The sequence below is a fragment of the Rattus norvegicus genome, chromosome 20 (genome assembly GCF_036323735.1).
Source record: "Rattus norvegicus strain BN/NHsdMcwi chromosome 20, GRCr8, whole genome shotgun sequence".
NCBI classification, from domain to species: domain Eukaryota; kingdom Metazoa; phylum Chordata; class Mammalia; order Rodentia; family Muridae; genus Rattus; species Rattus norvegicus.
In genome coordinates this window covers 24,186,274-24,211,096 of record NC_086038.1, presented here as the reverse complement: position 1 = coordinate 24,211,096, position 24,823 = coordinate 24,186,274, and the positions used below count along the sequence as shown (strand labels likewise).

The following is a 24,823-nucleotide window of genomic DNA, read 5'->3' as shown; positions in this document are numbered from 1 at the left end:
TATATTCCCAGAGAGACCCTCATGTTACCTATTCATAGAGTGAAGGCATGGGATGGGTGTGTTAGACCTTCTAAAAAATGGCTGCTATTACTTGGTCATGCATTTTGAAATATTAAATTATTTCTTTCAAACTATCCTAAACAGTCACTATATAACATATTTAACTGGATGAGCAGTCATAATTGATGACTTTTGCTATGGTTCATGTAATCTACTGCAACACTGGAGACTTTGTGCTTCCCAAAGAGTGACTTCTAATAAATATGGAGTCTAGAATTCAATTTATTAAATTTAGATGTGGAAGGTATCCTGGGTTCAATGACTCTGTTAAAACAACTGGAAGTGAATCATGCACCATTGTATAGTATGGACATATGAAGTCTTTGAAGTGTAAATAGAAAAGTATCCATATTATTTGTGTTATGTTGTGCATGTTACAGAGGCGATGACATAGTATAGGGAACAAAAGCACAATGACAGTGAGTCAGTGAGGATTAGTTCTGGAAAAATGCAAGAATTTGAAATCAAGAAATAAATCACACAAAGAGAATAAGGGGTGGGGAGAAAAGTGAGAAAACAATGAGAGTTCAGAGCCCCAAACTCAGTCATACATAACTCAGTAACTCAACAGTACTACATAGTTAGTCCTGAAAGAACCAATTGACTTTCGAGTAATTTATGGATGATGTGGAGACTACAGAGTTTAGTTGAAGAGGAAATGATGGAGTGGGAACTGAGGAGAGAGGAGTGGGTGGGAAATTTGGAGAAGAAAGATTTTGGGCACTACCTTCAGTATACCCATTAGCTAAGAAAAAGCAATAGATTGTAAAGCCCATCCTTAGAGAAAGAGGAGAAATATATCCATTAAAAATAATAAATAGCAATGAGTGTGCTGGGGAAAGATCATGAATTACATTTGAGTAGCTAGTTACCCTTTAAGATGGCTGAAAAGCACATTCAAGAGTAAGTCATTTGCAGAAAGGTTTCTGGTTCTTAATAAGATAATTCAGCATGTGAGGCATTATGAACAAAGACCATTATGATGGGCTAAAAGGCTCTAGAATGGCATTGCTTATGTAAGCTTTTTCTTGGAAATGTGAGAAGTGGCACAACTGAGCGTCTTGTCCTGCCCTCCACTTGTGGAGATAATAATAAGCAAGAAGCACCCTCAGGGTATGGTCTTGGAAGGAACAGAGGCACTGTGCTGGACAAACAGCACCATTAGCCTTCCAATAAAACAACCACGGCTGCTCATTAGTGTTCATTAACCAACAGGAGAGAGAGGAAGAAGGTGTGAGGAGTCTGACTGCTAAAGTGTGACAGCAAAGTAGGGGCACTCTACATTACCTACAGGCTGGAGGTGAGGTAGGACGTAACTCATGCTGTGGTAGAATGGACCAAATTTTGGTTTGTTCTTCTTCAGTTCTCGCTAATAATCATCCAGGCCACATCATCCTCTCCTCCCTTTCCCAGGGAGGTGTACTCACTAAAATTACCTTTCCATAGGCGAGAAAACCCAACCTCAGCCCTCTGTAGCCAGAAAAGGAAACAACCTGTCCCTTGACTTGAGACGAAAACCACCACACAAAGCAAGCCAGAACACTGTAGAGTTTCTGTCTTTAGAGGCCCAACCTGACAATGCTTTGAAGAGCTCCAGGTGCAGTGTATGCAAGCCAACTTCTTGAAATCAGGTCAGAAACTGGAGTAGGAGAAACAAGATGTCCAAGTCCTATGGTGCTCATTCAAGTGCTTCAAGCAATGTTGGGAGGGCTCATCCTAGTCTCCTACTGCCATGTGGCATCAGGTAGCTCTCTCTCATACATGGACTCTCTTTGAATAAGTGACTCTGCTTTCTTATGATTTGATTCAAAGGTAGAAATGGAATAGCATACATTTTGACTTCTATCTTGTGAAACATTTTTATTAGATTACTTACTGTTTATGAAATAGAATAATTTGGACAAAATCTCCCTTAATCATAAATATTATGATTCTAGGATTTATCAAACCTATAGTATCTCCAGTTGACATTGCTCTTACCCATGGGAAGCAAAGAAATAGTCTTTATGCTGTTTTCTCCCATCCACTTAAAAATCTCCAAAAATTGAATGACTTATTCTCTTGTCTTATAGCCTGTCAGGTTAGTTAACATCAAATTTTATACCACCATTCAAATTATATACTATATATCATTCTATAAGTTTGGGATATTTACCTTTAAAGATTTTATTTAAAATACGCAGGGACTCTTTGTTTCCAAATTCTTTATCCTTTGAATGTCTAAGTCTCCATTTTTATTTGCTTGTCTTGTTTGTTTGTTTTGGGTTTTTGTCAAATGGGGTCTCACTCTGTAGCCTAGCTAGCCTGGGACTGAATGGGTAACTTAGGTTGACCTCACACTGGTGGCAATTTTCTTCCTTCAGCCTCTCTTGAGTATTAAGATTATTGGCATGCGCCATCATACCTGACTTTCATTTATATATATATATATATATATATATATATATATATATATATAATGTGTTTTTGCAGAGTTTTGTCCTTATGTTGACCTTAAGCTTTTCTCAGTGTGTCACTTGGAAGCAAAAAAGGTTGAGCTTGGTGGCATGCACCTGAAACAGCAGAAATCAGGAAGGTGAGACAGGATCCAGAATATGAGGCTAGCTTGGGCTCATTTAGTCCCTGTCTCAGAATAACAAGATAAATGAATATATATGTATAAAAATGAAAAACGGTTGGTTTTAATTTTGACTTCAAACTATCAGGTCAATAGAGCTATAAGAGAGTCATCTGCTTATGAAGTCTTAGAACTAAGAAGAAGGATAGGGAAGTCATGGTCCTAAAATATTTCATATTTTAACCTTGTGCTAGTGAACCTATGATCTCGATCTGGTCTAGTTAGGATGCGTTAATGCAATAGGCTTCTCGTTGCTTATTCTAGAGCTAGTGAGAGGCATTGGCATTATCATGAGGCACTGTCAGGATTATATGGCAAGTGACTTGTCATACCTTTAAAGATAGTCAGAGCTCACAATATGGACACATGTCATTGAATTGTCACAGTATGAGGAGTCACTGGTATTAAACTTTCAGTAATGGTAAAGTTAAAAAAAACTATGTTATTTATTTCATCCTTTGTCACAAATTTAAAAGGCTATGGGTTTTTTCTTTACCCTATGTCACAAAGTTACCGTGTTTTGGGGTGTATTTCTTGTGAAGTGTTCATGATGTATGCATGTGGTGTATATGTGCATGGTATACGTACCTGTGTGTGCAGAGGCCAGAAGTGAATGCCAGGTGTCCTCCTTTGCCATTCTCAAACTTGTTCTTTTGAGTAAGGGTCTCTCATCAAATTTGTCAAGTGAGTCTCTTGCCTCTTCCCTACCTACTGCCAGTGCATTGTTACTGACAAATGTGTGGCTGTGATTAGTTTTTTATATGGGTTCTGAAAATCCAAATCCAGTTCCTTATTCCTGTGAAGTAAGGAATCCTCCATACCACGAAATGCCCCCAGGTCACACTTCACCTTTTGCTACATCTTAAAAAGTCAGACATTCAAGGAGCCTGTGCAGTCTTTATGTCGGCCACAATTCCTTTACAGAACACACACACACACACACACACACACGCACACACACACACACACACACGCACACACACACATGCACACGCACACACACGCGCACACACACGCACACACACACGCGCACACACACACGCGCACACACACACACGCACACACACGCGCACACACACACACGCGCACACACACACTCTTTGGTACATATATATGTATGTGTTTACGTATTTATATATATGTATGTGTGTATATTTGTATATGCATATATATTATACATGTATATATGTATATATTCTCATATACCTTATTTTTCAATCTGTCTTACATATATGGAAATTTTATTCCTAGGTAGAGGGTCTTTATCTGGTATTATAAATCTAGTGAACTTTATGGTTTACATACCCATTCCCATTTCTCTCAAAGTTATAAATAAATTCTCAAACATTAAAAAGGTGTATAGATGTCGCATTAAATAATAAAAAACAGATCACCATCCCATGCTAATGCTGGCTACTCTCTGGCTCCAGTGGTCTTCCTGCCTCCATGGCTAGCCCAATGCAGTAGCCGCCCACATCAGTTAGCTGTCACAAATCCCTGTAACCCAGTAAAATCAAAACTCTAGAGGCTTGTAATTTATCAATCAGATTTATATCAATAAATTCTCAACCCACAAAATGCCCAAACAAAGAACTCAGAGGCTACTGATATTGATATGAACTGCCCACTTAGATTGGACAAACTGTCTTGTAACAATCCATCCCTTCTATGATATTCATAGCTACCTGTGGCTAGTTAAAGCCACACAGATCTGGGTCGGCCTTTTCTTCATCCATCTTCCTTCCTTTTCCCTCTCCATACTCTCTGTCCCATCTCTAAACTTTTCAGCCTGCCTTTCTTTTTTACTGCCCAATAACAGGCTATTATCTTATCTTGTGCCTGCCCCGCCTGTATATAGCAATCTATGTTTCCCTCTTTTTTTGTCCAATTAAAAGGCTTTTTTCTCTCAGATATAAATTGAGCATAACCATTATCATTCTGTAATTTATAAAATCCAAAATACACCTAATACCCAGTCCATCATTTTTTTTCCAATTAAATAGAATACTCTGTTATCTACCCTAACTTAGGAAAGGTTTAAAATCTATGTGTTATATCCTGGCTAGCTTGTATATTACTATCTGAAAACTATATAATTAAATATGTTTTCTTAGTGTTAACTAGCCTAGGTAGGCTCTGAGACTATAATTATCCTTCAACTCCGTCAGAAATCCGAGAGTGACACATATTAGCTGAAAACAAAGGAAGCCTAACACAGATTCTAGAACTGAGACAAGTTCTACCTACATAGTCCCTCCCCTGTTAGCAACATGTTGGAGCATCAGTACTGAGCCTTCTGGCTCAGAATCATCTGACAGACCTCTTGAGACAGGAATTATTAAGAACTAGCTTATTCTGTCTTGGAAGAACTAAGCTGTCCTATCCTGTAACTTGTGCCTTCTCATGAACAGTACAGATCTGTAGAATAGGCAATTTCTGCCCAGTGGCTACCTTGCCACAATGTATATAACCTCACCTGGAGGGAGATGCTCCATTTCTCTTTTGAATCCACGAAAGGGAAGCTGTTAGGAGCAGATATGTCTCAACAAATGATAAATAACATTGAATGTCACATTCTTTGGATTTCTGACTTTTTTTGAAAACTATGTAAAGTAATCGGACTGTTGTCTGTTAACTACTCTCAGCTGTTTCTACATAAAATATGTAGCAATTAACTCAGAACCAAGAATTTGCTGTCTGGCCCTTAATTTGTATTGTTTAATCATCTCCTAACAGTATTTAATGGCATTAATAGAAGGACTGGGTCCAAGCCTTGTACTTCTAAAAATCTGGTAACAATAGAGGACATTTATGCCAATGAAAAACCCCGATTCTGCATCAAAACAAATTCTGTACCAATGTGAGAAATTATAACTTCAACTTAGTAACAATTATAAGAATTTCTACCAAATGAGAGAGCACAATTAATCCTACCTAATTCCTCCTGGTTAAATTATGACCATTTCTAAATTCTCCAGAAAGGCAACCTTAGAATAATTACCTCCAGCCTCCCAAAGTCCAGGGAACTGGGTCGATGACTCTTCATAACGTCTTCAAACTGTACATGGGCATTGAGATATCTTTGAGTGGGAGGGGAGGGAAAATGGGGAAACTGTTTGGCCTTAAGAAGGCCACCCAATGATTGTTGTAGTCTTTGATGTCTGTCTTGACTGGATCTGGCTGAAAGTCCCTGAGATCAGGAGTTCAAGCACATCAGTTCAGCACATCTGAAGATGAGAGTTACCAAAATTGTACATTCTGTGATATAGATCTAAAAACAAAAATTTAGTATCATCAAGATATGTTTTGTTGGGTTCTCTGGAATCTAGTTTTCAGGGTGGTCTCCCTCTATCAAATCTGATTCATATGGCTCTGGAAGATGTCCAGAGCCTAATCTCTTTTTCTAAAAATGCAAAGACAAAATCTTTCTCCCAAAATAGCATATCCTTGAGCCAGTAACCAGAAAAACCTTTTGTGTGACCTTTCTTCCAGAGGAATAATATAATCAAAAAACTCAAAATTGTGCTCATTTTGAAAATTAAAACAATCCAAAACAAATGAAGTAAACTAAAATACTGTATGATCCTATTCTATTCTTAGGCCTTTCTAATTTGTCATGCCAGGATATGAACCTAAAATTCCCACAGAGCCCATGTTAGAGAATATGAGTTTCCTGTAGACTATAATATGCATACCATCTATCAGTTATGATCTCTACCTGGAGCTACATACAGACTTCTATGCTTTCTATCTTAGTTCTGAACCACGGGTGGAATTCCCCATGTGATTCCGGCATATAAATCTATTCTAAAAGCAAACAAACCAGCCTTTGAATTAAGTCATACTCCAATCAATATCTGCTAAGGAAGCAGGCAGCTTCCATTCTGCTAAGGAAGGCAACTCTAGGTGGCTCAGAGCAGCCTTCTGGTTGTTTTCACAGAAGGGGACCTCAGAGCCTGTGAGCAAAGACTCCCCCTATGTCTCTTTGTTTCAAGGTTTCAGTGCTTGGGTCCATGTGACTCTTCCCAGCACCACCTTTCTCTCACTTAGAAAATAAAACTCTAACTCTCAGGCTGCTAATCTTAAATTTCTAGTGGATTCTTGCCTCCCACATTGGGCACCACCTGTTGTGTTAAATAATAAGAAGAACGGATCACTGTCCTATGCTAACACTGGCTACTCTCTGGCCCCAATGGTCTCAGTGCCTCCATGGCTAGCCCCATGCAGCGGCTGCCCATCTTGCAGTTAGCTGTCACAAATCCCTGTAATCCAGTAAAAATCAAAACTCTAGAGGCTTGTAACTTATCAATCAGATTTATATCAGTAAATTCTCACCCCACAAAATGCCCAAAGAATTCAGATCCAATTGATATCAGCTTCCTACTTAGATTGGACAAATTGTCCTATAATATTTTACCCCTCATATGATACCTTATAGCTACCTGTAGCTATTTCAAGCTACTCAGATCTGGGTCGCCCTTCTCTTCCTCCATCTTTCTTCCTTCTCCCTCTCCATATTATCCCGTCTCTAAAATTCTCAGCCCGCCTTTCTTCTTTACTGCCCAATCACAGCTCTTGCCTTATCTTGTGCCTGCCCCACCTGCATATACACAGCAATCTACACATAGATAATTGATGTCATAGCATCCCAAAGAAAAGCTTTCCATCAACTGTCAGCTGTCATTCTTCAAGGAGCTCTGTTCGTTCATGAAAGTAAGGCCCGTGACTGGCCACAAATCTATTGATTCGTTAAAGTATGAGGTCTTGGCCTTCTCAGCCATATCAAGCAAGTTTGTTCAATTAGCTGTAATGTGTGACCCTTTGTTTCCACAAGCATGTTAGAGTGCATGTCCAAAACATGTTGGCTCAGAACTAGGTTCATTGAAATACATGCTCTTTATCACATTTCCTCTCTCTCTCTCTCTACTGAAATCAGTTCTCTCTGTGCATATCGCCTGAACCATTCGTCACTGGTGTGAAATTGTATAATTTGGCATCCGTTTCAATGATAATGATGGCTAATTACTGTATTTTTGACATTGCCTCTTAACATACTGACCCTGTTCACAACATTTTACTAGGTCTGCCTGCCTCCCATTGATGTTTCACCTTAGCAGACAAACTATGATACTGGCTTGGGAGCATCATTTGATCTTGTCTCTAATTTATGGCCCAGATACTCTCGTCTCTTTTAGTCATCAAATGGGTTTTATTTAGTACTATTTATTACCTCAAATTTTCTGGGAAAACAGCACATACTTTTATCTTTAGAGTGGTGATTCTAAAGTGAATAATAGATTCATTTAGAGAGGCTAAAGAACAGTATAGATGATTTTACCACTGTAATTTATATCTACATCACTGTGGTATCCATACATTCATATACAGTCAAACATTTCCCAAAATAAAAGAAACAGGATGTATTTGATATGATGAGACTCTTAAGTAGCATATACTTTACACTTCTAGGTGGATTACAATACAACCTATCCTTCTCAAATTGTTTGAATTATTTTGCCTAGTTAATGTTCTGTTGCTGTGAAGAGACACCATGACCAAAGCAACTCTAATAAAGAAACATTTAATTGGTGCTGGCTTACAGTTTCAGAGGTTATTTCATTATCATGGTGCCAGGGAGCACGGCAGTGTGCAGGCAGGAATGATGCTGGAGAATTAGCTGATGGTTGTGCATCCTGATCTCTAGGCAGAGAAAGAGACATTGGGTCTGTCATGCAATTTTATAATCTCAAAGCACCCCCCCTTTCCCAGTGACACATTTCCTTCAACAGGGTCAAGTCTTTCAACCCTTCCAATCTTTTCAAATAAGTGTCACACCTTCAAATGTATGAGCTTATGGGGGATCATTCCAATCCAATGTGTCACATATCCAAGGCCTTGTAGCCATATCATAATGCCAAAATGAATTCAGTCCAACTTCAAAATTCACCATAGTCTATCACATTCTGAACATTTTTTAAAAAAGCTTAAACTTCAAGCTTTCTTCTGAGACTCCTGGCTCTCTCTTAATTATTGCCTCCTATCAAACCAAAACCAAAAGACAGATCACATCCTTCCAATGCATAATAGTGCTGAACACATTATCATTCTAAAGAGGAGGAAAAGGAGACTAGTGAGGAAATACACACCCAATGCAAGACTGAAAAGCAGCAGGCAGAAGTCTGAGTTCTGCACCTTCATATCTGTTGTCTAAGTGTTCTTCAGATCTGCAAAGTCTTTTAGGCGTGTGGGATGCAACAAACTTCCTCTCTCTTGAACTGTTTCCACACCAGACTCTAGCGTTCCTTGGTAAGTATCACATGGCTCTGGCATCCTCTATATCTTGGGTCTCCAACACAATGTAGAATTCCTCATCACAGGTCACACAGCAGCCTCTCTGGGCTTCTAAGCAGGCACAGTCCTGACATGTGCTTGGCCTCAGTGGCTTCCCTTTGATGCAGAGCATAACCCCTTTTAGTATTCTTAGCCCCGAAGTCCAAATCACATGGCTGAAGTTGCCAAGTTAAGAAAAGGAAAGCCAATAAGTAAATAAGTAAATAAATTTGAATTTTAAATGTGTAAAAAACTTTTCAAAAGGAAGATGGAATTATTTTGATTGAAATATATGCAAAGCAGGCATAATTATGCATGCCTACAGGCCAGGGCTTAGCAGTTTGAAGCAGCAGGATCACGAGCAAAAAGCCAGCTTGTTTTTCTTTTCTTTTCTTTCTTTTTTTTTCAATAGAATTTACTATATATAGTGAGTTCTAGGCCAGCTTGAACCACACAGAAAGACTGTGTTAAAATACAAAAGCAAAATTATATGCAGTGTCATTTCACAGTAGGAGCAAGTTCTCATGTTCTGTGGACAAGTGAGGTAAAATAATTTACAATTATATACCATATGTATCATCATTATCATGAATTCTAAATGTTTAAGGTAGTGAGCAGGCTACATATCTGTAATCGAATCCTCTCTGTCATAATTGAGAACTGACACACCTCTCTTTGCCCCATAAACATAAATACTAATAGATCAATGAAAGACTTTATTTGAAGTTTATTTGAAGTTATAGAAGCAGGAAGTTTTATTCTATTTTTGGAGAATTATCCAGTTAATTACCAACAAGTGTTTCTCTTTACCTTGAGAATAAGATATCCTCCACAACCATGTTTTTTTTTAATATTTTTCAAACAAAATATAAAAGTCATGCTTATTTATTATAGTCATACTATAATCAATTTAGTATACAGTGAACAGTTCTTGTTAAATATATCTAAATACAATTGGATATACTGCATTGAGATTAAAGGTCTTTATTTTTTCATTTTTTCCTCCATCTTTATTAAATTGGGTATTTCTTATTTACATTTCAATTATTATTCCCTTTCCTGGTTTCCGGGCCAACATCCCCCTAACCCCTCCACATCCTCTTCTATATGGGTGTTCCCCTCCCCATCCTCCCCCCATTACCTCCCTCCCCCCAAAAATCACATTCACTGGGGGTTCAGTCTTGACAGGACCAAGGGCTTCCCCTTCCACTGGTGCCCTTACTAGGCTATTCATTGCTACCTATGCAGTTGGAGCCCAGGGTCAGTCCAAGTATAGTCTTTGGGTAGTGGCTTAGTCCTTGGAAGCTCTGGTTGCTTGGCATTGTTGTTCATATGGGGTCTCAAGCCCCTTCAAGCTCTTTCAGTTCTTTCTCTGATTCCTTCAACAGGGGTCCTGTTCTCAGTTCAGTGGTCTGCTGCTGGCATTCGCTATGTATTTGCCATATTCTGGCTATGTCTCTCAGGAGAGATCTACATCCGGTTCCTGTCGGCCTGCATTTCTTTGCTTCATCCACCTTATCTAGTTTGGTGACTGTATATGTATGGGCCACATGTGGGGCAGGCTCTGAATGGGTGTTCCATCTGCCTCTGTTTTAAACCCTGCCAAGGGTATTTTTGTTCCCCTTTTAAAGAAGGAGTGAAGCATTCCCATTTTGGTCATCCTTCTTGAGTTTCATGTGTTCTGTGCATCTAGGGTAATTCGAGCATTCGGGCTAATATCCACTTATCAATGAGTGCATACCATGTGTGTTTTACTGTGATTGGGTTACCTCACTCAGGATGATATTTTCCAGTTCCCTCCATTTGTCTATGAATTTCATGAACTCATTGTTTTTGATAGCTGAGTAATATTCCATTGTTTAGATGTACCACATTTTCTGTATCCATTCCTCTGTTGAAGGTCATCTGGGTTCTTTCCAGCTTCTGGCTATTATAAATAAGGCTGCTATGAACATAGTGGAGCATGTGTCTTTGTTATATGCTGGGGCATCTTCTGGGTATATGCCCAAGAGAGGTATAGCTGGGTCCTCAGGTATTGCAATGTCCAATTTTCTGAGGAACCTCCAGACTGATTTCCAGAATGGTTGTACCAGTCAGCAATCCCACCAACAATGTTTTTTATATGAGCAAGTATTTGTAAGAGACACATTGTTCTTCATGTGGCTAGTCCTCAAGGGTGAGATGAGCTGCCCTCTAAAACATTGGCCATTTATTTTGCACTGGTTTCTTCATTCCTGAAGATATTAGAAAACGAACCCTTAAGATACTTCTAATTTGATGAGCAAAATGTGTCATTTTATCGTTTCCTGTATATTTATTGCTTAAATCGGTAACAGATTAATACATACATTAATAGTATGTACATCATGCTATGAAATGTTTAAGATTAATGATTATTTTATATAATCTATTTTCCTTATTGACTTCTGAAGCAATTTATACCTATGGATAAGCTTTGATCTGTGAAAAGTATTTGAGTTCTTTTGTGATTTCCTGCATCATTTTCATCATCAACATTAAATAACTTCTTAGAGTCTATGCTAGTCTACCTTTCTTACATGCCATGAATTCTCCTTGAAGTAGCTCATCAATTGAGCCATGATCAATATTTTTCCAAATGTTTTTAAAAAATAACAAATTCCTGCAGTTCAATTCCTGGTATGCTAATTTTACTTCAGCACTCATCTTTATTAGTTTTCTTTACTTATTTTTCATATTAAGTTCCATGTATATGCATGTATATAACATATGCACAAATACATATATTAAACATATCACACACACACACACACACACACACACACACACACACACCCCAATTAAAATTAGTCTGGGTTCAATTTAGATGTTTTAGCTTAATAAATGGATTTACTACAAGTTGGAGTTTTATTTTTTAATATTGAGCCTTTCTTCCAATAATTTGATATTTATCTTCATCATTCAACCCTACTTTCCATAGTTAAGCTAAATTAAAATCATATGAACATAGACACACATATCCATACTTAATACTTAATAGATTTATACTATCATGACATTTACAGTACTGGTAATATAAAAGTAATTTCTTATTAAAACTTTGCTTTTGACTCTAGTAGATATAAAAAATTTATTCTCCCCATGTTCCTTGTATATAATTCAATGCTGTTAACCCATTGGTAGTAAGAACACTTTCATGTAATCTTTCATGCTAGGGAGAATCTTTGACCTCCTGGGAATAAAAAATCATGATTCCCTCTTCCTTTAAAATATTTAGCATCATTCTTTAACATACCTACCTTGTATTTTAGGTTCATTTTAACCTCAGTAATAATGGAGATCTTATCTTAAGGTTTACAATGTTGACAATTTTTAAAATGATATATGCATGAGGGGTAATGGACCTATGTGTCCCAGAGAGGTGATTGCCTGAGGAGTACAGAGATATCAGAAACCCCAGGGCTGGAGTAACAGGCAGCTGTGAGCTGTCTTAGGACATAGGTGCGGGGACTGAAGCTGTGTCCTTTGAACCTGATTTCTCAGTATGTTCTCTTAGCCACTGGGCAATCGCTCCAGCACAAGGGTTGATATTAATATTTGCTCTAACTGTATTTGTTGAAGAGAGGGTATGTGATTATGAGAGACAGAGAGAGACAGACAGAGACAGACAGACAGAGAGAGAGAGAGAGAGAGAGAGAGAGAGAGAGAGAGAGAGAGAGAGAATTTAGATTAGGTTCTCTTGGTGCTCTTCTCAATGGCATGTTGTGGCTTTGAATTCATATTATTCTACTCTGGCCTCTCAAATGCAGGGAAATGTCTGTATTCCCACAGATTTGGCTTAGCCTTGACCATCATACTTACTGGCCATACATACATATTGGCTGTCATACTTACTGTAAACATGTTTGGTTCAGTCTAGCATTAGTAACTGGAGACCTAGAAATAATACCAATCTCTTCTTCGTCTTGTAGGTGAATAACCAAAGGTAGGGAAGTAGGTGATTACACTAGTAAATTATTAGAGGATTATGTAGCTCAGTACCCAACCATTTTGAAGATATATCAAAAAGCAATGTTCAGGAGAATTTGAAGTTCCTTTGTGCGCTGACTAGTTTAATGTCAACTTGGTACAACCTGTAGTTATCTGAGAAACTAGGATCTCAATTGAGAAATTACCTGTATAAGTAACATTTGATGTAGGAGTGGCCAGCCTATGGTGGTGGTCCAGTACTGGGGCAGTAGTTCTGTTTTCTGTAAGAAAGCAGACTGTGCAAGCCACGAGGAACAAGCCAGTAAGCAGCAGTCCTCCATGGCCTCCAGGTTCCTGCCTTGCTTGAGTTTCTGTACTGACTTCCTTTGGTGATGTGCAGTAAGGCCTAAGCAAAACAAGCCCTTTCCTCCCCACATTGCTTCATAATGTTTTGTCCCAGCAGTAATGCTCACTGAGCCACACGTGGATAACTCATCTACATAGGATCCTTGGCACAGTTGTCTCTTAGACAGCTCTTTGCTTCTATTGTCCCACTGTGCATCCAACCTATAGATTTAGAGACAGGGTCTTTTCCACATACATTATTCTTCTTAAGATTCACTTCTTGTGTCAGGAGGAATCCATCCCCCTTGTTTCACTGGCAGGAAGGAAAGAAACTGTTACTACAGTTCCCCTCTGTCCTCCAGAGGCATGCCTTGAGACACGTGTGTCCTTCCTTAAGCAGAAATTAAATCAATCAATAAATAGTATAAAAATAAAACTATTCATTCCACTGTTACTGATTTTTTTATTTCACTGGCAGCTCCCAACCTGCTTCACAGTTACATAATCAATATTTATTACTTTGTAAAATGATTAGTTGAACCTTGCCAATTACATTGATAGCAAAATTCTATCGGTTAAACATTATACATAACTCATAATCCTTTTTTAAAAAAATTAGCACCAGGGCTAGCATAACAGTAATAAAACAGCAGAGAAATTGAAGAGCAGACCTGTTTAGCTAGAAGTTACTTGAGTGAGGCCTATTATGGGAAATCACAGATCACCTTCTTCATATTAGACTTAGGTACAGGCCTGTGAGCTTGGGTTTTGTAGCAGCAAAGGATGCCCTGTGCTCTAAAAAGACTACATTTCCTGGGTTGTGGACAGGGGTCATTGTCCTTCACAATCTGCCACACTCACCAGCATTTGGCAGCCTGATGGGGCCCTTCTACTTAATTAAAAAAATAAATAAATTAAGAGCTAGATTGGGAGCTGTGCATGAGTTCTCAGTTGGATGGCATAAGGGAAAGTGAAGCTTGGAAGAAGCCACTCTACAAGTTGTGTTAGGTACGAAGGCCAGACAAGAAGAAAGGCTATGCCACTTCCTTGAAAGCCAGTCACCTGAGCTTCACAGAGTGTTGCAGGGACATTCAAAGGAAAAACTCATTCTCTGTTCTTTCTCACCCCAAATTTCTCCCTTTCTCTTCTCTCCGGACCTTCTTTTGCTTGTTTGTCTGTTTTTTCATCTGAGAAGATGGCACAGTTGTAAGCATAACCACTTCATGTATTTATTTGTGTACTATTGGGGTTTGTTTGGTTTTTTTTAAAGATGTTTATTATTTGGATATCAAATGCAAGGTAGTAGACATTAGAGAAAACAGTGAGCTAACACGAGAAGGGTCTTGTCCCTTGGAAAGCAGGGACAATTGTTACTCATCAAATAAACATTGCCAGGTGTGTTCAAGGTCAGCATGATCTACATAGCCAGCTCCAGGCCAGTCAGAGAAAGATAGTGAGACGCTATCCAAACAAACACACATATACACCCACACATGCATGCTCACATACCAAACCAAAATAAGCAAAGCCAAACAAAACAAGAACAAAAAAGTTAAAACTGACAACAATAACTACAAACAAAACAACACCCCGGAAATGTGCCTTTACAAACTGAGAATTATGCTCCAAAAGAAAGTCCTCCTTTTGGTAGATAGATACATAAGGTATGAGAAGGGATATGACACCATTAAAAGCAACACAGACCTGCCAAGGCAATGCTTGCAAGCAAGCTCTCATAGGCATTGAATAGCAGAAGTAAGATATTCACAGACAGCAGTGAAGGAGGAAGGGGTGGGTATTATCAACTAGAAAGAAAAACAGCCGCAAATGTCCTGTGAAAGAAGGAATTCTGGTGTCTAAAATTGGGCTTAGCCAGCCAAAATAGTGTTAAAAAAATACCTACACTTAATGAGCTTGGTCTAGATTACACAAATTATAAACTTAGCAGAAAAAAAAAACAAAAAACAAAAAACAACAACAACAACAAAACGCCTACGTGGTGCTGGAGAGATAGCTCAACCATAAAGTGTGCTGGCTGTTCTTCCAGAGGACCCAGGTTTAATTCCCAGCATTCACACAGTAGCGGACAACTGCCTGCATCTACAGCTCCAAGGAATCTCCTGCCCTCTACTGGTCTCTTTAGTTACTGCAAACACATGGTGAGCACGTGTGCCCATAAAACATTAATACACATAAAAATAAATGAACCTCAAAACTGTTAAAAATGTACAAATAACCAAGAACATCACAATTAACTAGACTTTACAACTCAATGAGCTTCTATATAATAGGAGAAGGCATTCAGAAAGAAGCTTTAGAAATTGACATTAAATTTTACATAATTGGTATCAAATATATTTTACGCACAGATCCACCATAAAAAACAAGCAATAATCAATGGCAGAAGTAGAACTAGAAACACAGATTTATATTCTTCTCCATAACTCATGTTCACTGCCCACTGGGTCCTTCCTCATTCCTTTACATTTAGTCTTCAATTTTTTCATGCTATATTGTACCCACATGTACATTTGCTGTGCATAATTCTGTAGAAAAGAAGATATGGTGCAGGAATGAGGAAATGGGAAAATCAAATCTGCATTTAAAATATTGTATATTGATTTCAATACATTCTCTCTACATATTTTATATATTTGTGAAAATAAAAGAATGATGTGTATGCCCACACACATATATTAGAAAAGTATAGTTGCTCACAAAAATAATAAAATTGGATGTAAGTATGTAAGTATATGCATGTGTGTGTATGCTTGCCTGTGTGTGTGTGTGTGTGTGTGTGTGTGTGTGTATGTATTTATGTGTTGGTCAGGTGTCCTATTGTTGTCTCCTTTGAGTCACAAGGTTCTGGAACTATATTACTCTTTCCCTTTGGTACCATCATTTCAGCCAAACACCCCAGGAAGTAATAACATGGCTCTCTGTGTGGCTGAATGAATGGATACTTCTAAAGGTTGCTTACATTACCTCTAGGCATGATACGCAATAACATCCAATAACATTCCTTACAACCATCTCTCCTGGTGTTAATGTGTCACAACGTTAACTTATGGTGTGGCTTATAAACTCTATATGTGGTGCCTCAGAAAAATAAATATCTCTTCTCATTATGTAATAAGTATTGGTACCTTTAATACTCTTCTGAGAATAATCATCCCTCCTTAAGCACATTCGATTATCATTGATGAATTAGTGAATTCCTTATTAACATCTTAATTATACACTCGTATTTCAGTTATGTCTACTTGCATCATAAGACCTCAACTCAAATTTCCACTATTCAATCCAACACTCACTGTCTCCCATCAATAAGAAATAAAATAATGACAACCAAAAGCAGAAATTCCATCATTTTTGTTGTTAGTGATTTAGCTGGTGACTTTGAAAGTTTGATATTTAATAATGTTTCTAAGAGCTCTGGAAGCCTTCATGTTTCTGCATGCTTCACTGCAAGCTTTTGTGAAATTTCATTCCTTCTAAAATGAGAAGGAAACCCAAGTCTACCTCCTTACTCCAAGAGCTAAATCTTGATAAACCCAAAGGATGTACCCAGTCAGCTTAAGGCAACTCACACTAACACCCCCACAGCCTTTATTTCTTCATGCCTTGCCTCCACAGTTTGGAGAAATGATGCTTACTTTTAATGTTCATATTGTGAATAATTAAGACCCACTATAATCAAAAAGTTGTAGAGAAAGCCATGGCGTCCAAGGAATAAATTACATCTTATTCATAAGACTAGACAATAGAATTGTTCATATAGAGACTGGACACAGTGATTTATAAACCTAATGATTCAAAACTCTTATTTACATGACCCCAAAAATATGCTTGATAGAAGACTAGAGAAAATGTTACTTTTTTTTTACCTGCATTCCATCTGATGGGTAGCCAAGTGAGTTTGGGAAGACTGACGTGTGCACAGAAGGCAGAGTTCTGGAGTCTAACTATGCATCTCTGAGAACTACACTCTAGGTCTTGGAGTGTTGACATGGGCTTGAAACGAGATGCAAGGAATAACTTTCAAACAGAATGAGCAGCTTGCAAGTTAAGGTAGAAAAAATATGGTAAATAATTCCTTAAAGAACTCAATGCTTTTTTGTACTCAGTGTATAAAACGTTTTATTAAGCCCTGAGGGGTCAGGTAAAACTCTTAGAAACACATTTATTCACATTTTTAGAAACTGACACCTATGCACCTTTTTTGTTTGTATCTGAGGCCAGTAGAGCCAGTCCATCTAAGACCTAAGTCATAGACATGGTCGAAGCCCCTTCCTATAGACATAATCGTGTTTACTCATCAGTGTTAAACAGCATGATGTTAGTGCACAGTTGGTGTACTGGTTTTCTAGGTCAACCCTGAGAAAATTATTTTTGACTTACTTGAGTGGGAACATAGGGACCTTATTGGAAGACACAGGTGGCTCACATAAGTAAAGTCAAAATGAAAAGTTTAGAATAGGCAGAAACCAGAACTGCTGTAGGAGGAAGTGATGAGTATGCCCAGCCTTGGACCAAGGGATGACTAGGAGACGGGCTTGCCAGTCACAAGCAGACAGCACCACGGGCTTAGAGGAAGGGATAGCAGATCTACCTAAGTGTCCTAGATTGTTGTCACCACTAGAAAATCTGGTGGCTGGAAATTTCTCTTACAGTGATTTTATCATTTCTTGAACTTTTTTTTCTAGCATACTATTGTAGATTTTCAGCTCATAATACTAATCTTCAGGAAGAGTACATGTCCAAATGAAAATCAATTAAGGTCCAGTATAGGTGTATTTTTATTCTGTTGTCACTGGTTTCTCTCTCTTTCTCTCTCTCTCTCTCTCTCTCTCTCTCTCTCTCTCTCTCTCTCTCTCCCTCTCTCTTTCTCCCACTCACTCCATTTCTCCCTTTCTCTCCCTTTCCCCATCCCTCTCCTCCTTACCCCATCTCTCTCTTTTCCCCCTCTCCCTCTCCTCCCTCTTGCTCCCTCCTCAATCTCTCTCTCCTTCTCCCTCCCCTCCTTTTCCCTCTCCCTCTCACCCCATGTCTCCCTCTCTTCCCCCATCCCTCTCCATCCAACTCCTTCTCCCTCTTCTTCTCCCTCTTCTTCTCCCCTTCCCTCCTCAATCTCTCTCTCTCTCTCTCTCTCTCTCTCTCTCTCTCTCTCTCTCTCTCTCTCTCTCTTGGAAATACATCCAAATCACATGAAAGTTGACTTTAAAATTCTAATACCACAACCCTAGATCTCTTAGCTAAGGTATCAAAATACCTAGGCAGGAAGAAAGTAAACCTTTCAACAGCTATTTACTGGTTATTCTACTGTTTTTCTTTTCCTCGTCCCCAAATTGAGAATTGTTGCTACACTTTTTCTATAAGTCTAATTCTATATATTATTTATGACATTTGGCATTCATTGATGGGATATTCCATTTCCTTATAAAAAGAATGCTATAATTTCATAATTTCAGGCTTCCCTGCCAGAAGAATAGAGTTGCTCTCATTGATACTAAATTTTCTGTGCCCAGAAGTATGCTAAATGACCATCTGCCAAAGAGAGATTTTTGTATGAAAATGAAAGAGTGATGTTTCTCCTCCCACTGAGAGCTAGTATCTGTGGATGATGTGATGAGAGGTTATAGTTAGCCATGGGGATTATAGATACACAATGAGCGTGCAACAGTGAGGATTTCACCAAATATCCTAGTATGTAAGTTCATACTGTTAGTTCATATTCTTGACAAAAGAATATAAAAGGCAAATAAATCCATGACGGAATGGGTGATGGATGACACACAGCTTCCCGAATGCTGCACTCTCTAGTGACACTTCCACTCTACTTTCCTAAGACGTCAGAGAGGATAGCTATTTTGAGATTTCAGATGTAACTTGATATTGGAATTTTAAAGTCCTGGCCTGCCCTTCCATTCAACACATTAAGCATAGAGTCTCCCTGCCATAATGGTTATCAAACACAAGGTTAATCTGTAGATCAATAGATTTATTTAATGGCCACAGAGGAAATTTGTAATTTTCAAAATGTTTTTTATAGCTATTCCTTTCTTGAGATGGATGAGTCAGTCCTTTTGTCTCAGTGGTCAACTTCCTGGCATGCTGAGGAACGAGCAAAACCAACCTAGATGGCAGGTTTGACAAGGTCGCACACTGGGGACTTCTCATGATAGAGGAGTAGTTAAGGAGTGAAGGAAACCACGTTTATTGCCAAATATAAGGACAGATATCATATCCAGCTAATAGTGAAGATGATAAGATCATACCACTTGGTGCCTAGAACTTGATCCAGGAGCTAGAGTGACAAGAACTGCCAGCAGCATTGTTGAAATGAGGAATGAAGAGACTGTTCCGGCTTTGATGTCAGCACTGATGCGCTGTAGATTCCATGTATTTCCTAGACCACATGGCATAGTTAGGGTAGAGAACCTTATAGGCTTCAAATGTAACTTACATGTTAGATATCAGAGGAGCTGCTAAGGAACACAGAGGCCAGAGAGTGGGAGACCAACCAGACAGGAATCTTTAATTAATGCTCAGTGACATGGCAACATGTTCCAGCCTGAAGATGTTTTTGAAAATTATTGGTTAGAATATAGAATACTTTAACAATACGATTAATCTCTTTTTGGTATGGAGGGGTATTTTGTCATAGCCATTCTCTTTAATGACTACATGCTCTTACCCAATATCTTTTCTTTGTTTGTTTATTTACATAACATAGAATTGACTCTCCTTAGATTTGCTAAAGCCCATTACATAGTACCCATTAAAGGCCAGCTCTGTTATTTCAGTGTCGGTCCCGGCCCCACATACACACACATACACTTGGTTCAGCATCCCTATCCTTAGTCTGAGTGTGCCACATCTGACTGTTCATCTTCCTTTGGTGCAGTAGAGGACAGCAGATTGGTAAGAGGTCACAGAGACGGTAATGAGAGTTAGTCAACCAGCTGCTGTGTTGGCTGAGTGGTGACACTGTCCTCCCTTTCACCCTGCTTTAATGCATCCGCCTGCCTCTAAGTAGGGATTGCACACCATTCCACCCCGTTCCTGAGTTCTGTCTCGCTAACTGTCTTGAGTCAGACATTTTGTTAATGTTCTCTGTGCACCCACAGCTTAAATTTATAACACTGCTGAGATCTTGAAGTTCTTCTATTTAGCCCATTAGCAGAGAGATGGAGATGAGATCTACGATGAAGAGACAAATAAATGATGGAAATCTACACAATTTCAGAGCCACTGAGTATTATATCTTCTTCCCAGTATCTCATTTAATTGCCCAGGCCCTCCTGTGAGTTAGGAACCATCATGTATTTTATAGGTAACAAAACAGAATCTTGGAACTTAATATCTTTTCCACAATCAAAAGAAATCCCTTTAATCCCTAGTTTTCCTTAGCAAAGAGAACATTTCTATGGGAATGTGTTACATAATGCAGCTTTACTTGGGTTTGTGAAACATTGTCAAAGTTAGATAAACAATGATGTCAGATGTCAAAATACCACAGACTGCTTTTCAAAGCTATTCTGCGTGCATGCTGTTTCCTTCGACAGGGAGGGAGTCACATTTATGCTGCGCTTGTTTTCCTGAACAGGCACCCAGAACTAATTATTATTAGAAGAAATGTGGCTTTCACTCACGCATTGATGTGATTTTGGAAAACATTTCTGAGTTATACAAATTCAACTTGTAAAAAGATTTCAGTTTTCCAACCAGCCTTTCAGCTTTGTCATAGTATATTACCATGAATTAGCCATGTTTGACTAACACATGTCAAAGTCTAATCTTTTTAAAGTCAGTTTTAATTACCTGGAAATTTGAGTTTACATAGGACAGTTTGGGTGAGATGAATAGATATAGATATAGATAAATGGATACAGATATAGAGATGAGATAGAAATAGATAGATATAGATATATAGATATCTTTACTTCATCTGTCAACATCTTCTGTCTATCTATCTATCTATTTTCAGTAAAAATTTGAGATAAAAATGATCTTATGAGCATTATCTCACTAAAGACATTGAACATAAACCCAATTTCCAATTGTTTTGTATTCTCATTGAATAGTCTGCTAATATAAATGTAAAGTGCTTGAGGACAATGGTCCTTGTTGTGCATCCATATAGTTGTTTGAGTAATAGCATAAGCGTCAGAGGAAAGGGAAGAGGAGAAGGGGGAGGAGGAGGAGGAGGAGGAGGAGGAGAAGGAGCAGGAAGAGGAAGAGGAGGAGGAGGAGGAGGAAAAGTAGAAGAATAGAAAACAGCAACAGCAGCAGCAAAAAGAAGACCCTTGGTCTGACCAAGCCATGTGCAGCTGTATGCCCATAACTTGTGCCTATGCCCCACCCCCACAAATTCCATACGCTAAAGATTAACTCAGTGTTGAGAGAGATCCATAGGGAAGGAGGGGTCACAGAGAAGACCTGAAAGGTTATTTGCTAAGTCTGCTCCCCCAAAGACAGGGCCCATACTTTAAAGATCCCCGTAAACATGGGAGAGGAGGTAGCAAAGGGGAAGCAAAAGAGGAAGTGGACACTGGCCAGGGTGAGAATAGCCCTAGAGAAGATGGATGTGCCCAAATGGGCCAGACACACAGAGAAACGGTGCTGGAGATGCTGAGGGAAGTCAGCAGCGTCTTTGACTTTAGAGTTTGACTTAGAATGTTATCAAGTTTTGTTTTAAGAGAAACAAGGAGCTAGATGTAGGAAGACAGGTTCAGTGATAGGGTGCTTGACTCGCAATTGCAAGACCCTGCATTTGGCCCCAAGATAAAAATTAGAAAGGAAAAGAATGTCTGCATGTCTTCAATTTTCTGTAAATTGAAGTTTCAGATTAGTGTCCTTTTTATTTATTTAATTTATTTTATTTGTGTGCGTCTTTCAAATTTAATGAGTACTTTCTATGAAATGTACAGAATTTTAACTTTAATCAGTGCTTAAATTCGGAAGTTTCACTACCAGTGAATGAGGTTTGGGAGGAGGAGTACAGGGCATAGAAACCATTGCCCTTTTCAAATAATTCACGACTGCTCTAATTATGTGTCAGATATGAAAGTTGAGGTATTGTGACCTTCAAGCTAACAAAAGGCCTTTTCAAGGAAGCCACTTCATGTACGTTAATAAATTGAACAATGCCTCTTCATTGCTAAATTATGTATGTCTGTTTTTTGTCATGCGTATGAGCAAACTAGGAGATGTTTCACCATTCAGATATTAAAGAAGATGCCGGAAAGACTTATGGGTATTCAGATTTCAATTCATAGTTTTAAAAATAGTAATCTAAAGATTTCTGATTATTTGCTATTCCCACACACCTGAAAGTGAACTTTGGATTTTAGCAACAAGAGCTACAAGGTGTATATTCTCTAATGGGCAAAAGGCAAGTCTTTAAGAAACTCTTTTATGGGGAAAAGCATTAATAGAGACAATGAAATATTTTGGGTACATCAGAAAACCATACCATGGGCTAGTGAGGTGACTTAGAGAGTAAGGCATCTATCACCAAACCTTAAAATGGGAGATCTGTCCCTTCATGCATATGGTGGAAGGAGAAAACAGACATCCATACATTGTCTTCTGACTTCCTCAAGTACATCACAGTACTGGCTTTCCTGCATCGTGTGCCTACCCTCCCCCAAACTAAAAATATTTATCAAAGAAAAAATATTGTTTTTCTTTTTATAAATTAACATAGTGTTAGCAGTAAGAATTTTAGGTAAGATGTGGTTCAAAGGAAGGGAAACGAATTCCACACCCTTTCTCCAAGCTATGTTATAAAGAATTTGTAAACACCAGGCTTAGGTAATGGCTATTATGGTAATCATTTAAAAGAACAGTGGAAGATTGTATGAGTTTCAAAACCAGGAGTATAAAACAGATTTAGGCGTCACTAATATTTGAATTAAATTGGTTGTCAGAATGTCAGATATTGTTCATTAAGTTACAGTTGAAAGGCAAAGAACAGGAAATGCTATTTAATTATCTTGTTTTTGTCCAGCTTGGGAAACCCAGCACATTTGATGTTGAATAAAACATGAATAAGATACAGCTATGCTTAATGCAACTTAAGTGTGCATAATAGACCTCTGGGAAATAATAAAACAATTACAATCCTAAAATACACCACAATCAAAGGAGATTCCAAGAACCTATTAGCATGCGATCCATAGATAAACTTTATCTAATCCCCTAAGAATATCTTATTATGGGTTAGATGTTGATATCAAGAGACTGTGTAAAGCTTACTGATCCATTCATCAGCATCTTCTCTGTATGTTGACTCCCCAAGTCCCCCTTTTGTTATTATTTTAATAGTTTCCTGAAGTAGATATCTGTGATATTTATAAATATGCTGCCTGATATTCCATTTTTGGTGAATGTGTAAATGCTTTTCCTAGCTCACGAGAGAAAAACGTTTCTATATATCCTCAGTGATCAGGACTAACTTTCATTGTCTTAAATTGTATTTAAGGTGGCGAACCTTGCTTGTTCCATGTCAACCAATGAAGATGGGATTAAAATCGTCCGAATAGCAGCCAATCACCTGGAGACCCTGTGTCCACAGGTAGGGTATCTAAATCAATGTCTTGCTCCTATACACTTATGCTGGGGTCTTCATACCCAGTTGAGATGTATTAGAATATTTGTTATAAACAGGGTACTGAACTGTTCTCAGATTGTGGCCTATTTACCACAGAGGTAGTTGTTGCTGTTGTTTGCAATGATTCTGGAGACTTGGGTTAAACATCTTTCAGCTGTCTGAACTGTTGAAAATGGGCACATTCAAGCCTCATAATTAACCTTAAGATCTGAGCCCTGCTGCTAAATCCCTTTCACCTCCACTTAAGAAACAAGGAAAAGGAGGCTTATTCTGTAAGATTGCTAAAGAAAGAAACAGTTCTGCACTTTAAATCTTAAAATATAAGATGAAAGGATATTATTTAGTAAAAGGCATTTATTTTATAGATGTGAAAATTTTATACTAGAAAAAAACATCATACGGATGGTTATTTTAAACCAGAAGTTCTTTTTGTCAGCAAAACAAGAGGCTGAAAAACCTTTAATAAAATGCACAGAAAACCTCTGTGCAAGGTTTTACTATTACACACCATGTAATGTGTTTATTTTGATAAGGGTTATTGCTTTATAAATTTAGTTGGTAGTTCATGGTGGAAGCAGTGACCTGTAATCTCAACACTCCCATGCCTGAGGGTCAGAAGTGTGAGGCCACTGACCTGGCTATAGAGAAAGACGATATCTGAGCAAAACCAAACCCTTACCGACCCAACCAAGCAACCAAAGTAAATATGACTTGTCAAAAACATTTTCTTGGCAACTGTTTGGCGATTTCCTAATATCTGATGAACAGTATAATTTTAGGGAATTATTTTAGATCATTGGTTTCCTTGAAGTATGGAGTCAGAATACAGAATACATGTTAGGGCATTATTAAATTTTATTAAATTTTAAACACGCTTTAAAAGCCAGAAAATGCTGTGCATATGC

At 38.3% G+C, this 24,823-nt stretch overlaps 1 protein-coding gene across 6 annotated transcripts in view; it reads left to right on the top strand.

Annotated features, from left to right (window-relative positions):
* The window catches only part of Ctnna3 (catenin alpha 3), a 1,585,684-nt gene that overhangs the window by 987,603 nt on the left and 573,258 nt on the right, over positions 1-24,823 (top strand). For all 6 annotated transcript variants that reach the window (NM_001426985.1, XM_039099277.2, XM_008772944.4 and 3 more), the window contains one exon: positions 23,790-23,882. In NM_001426985.1, coding sequence (NP_001413914.1) covers positions 23,790-23,882 — 93 coding nt within the window. The remainder of the gene's footprint in view (positions 1-23,789; positions 23,883-24,823) is intronic.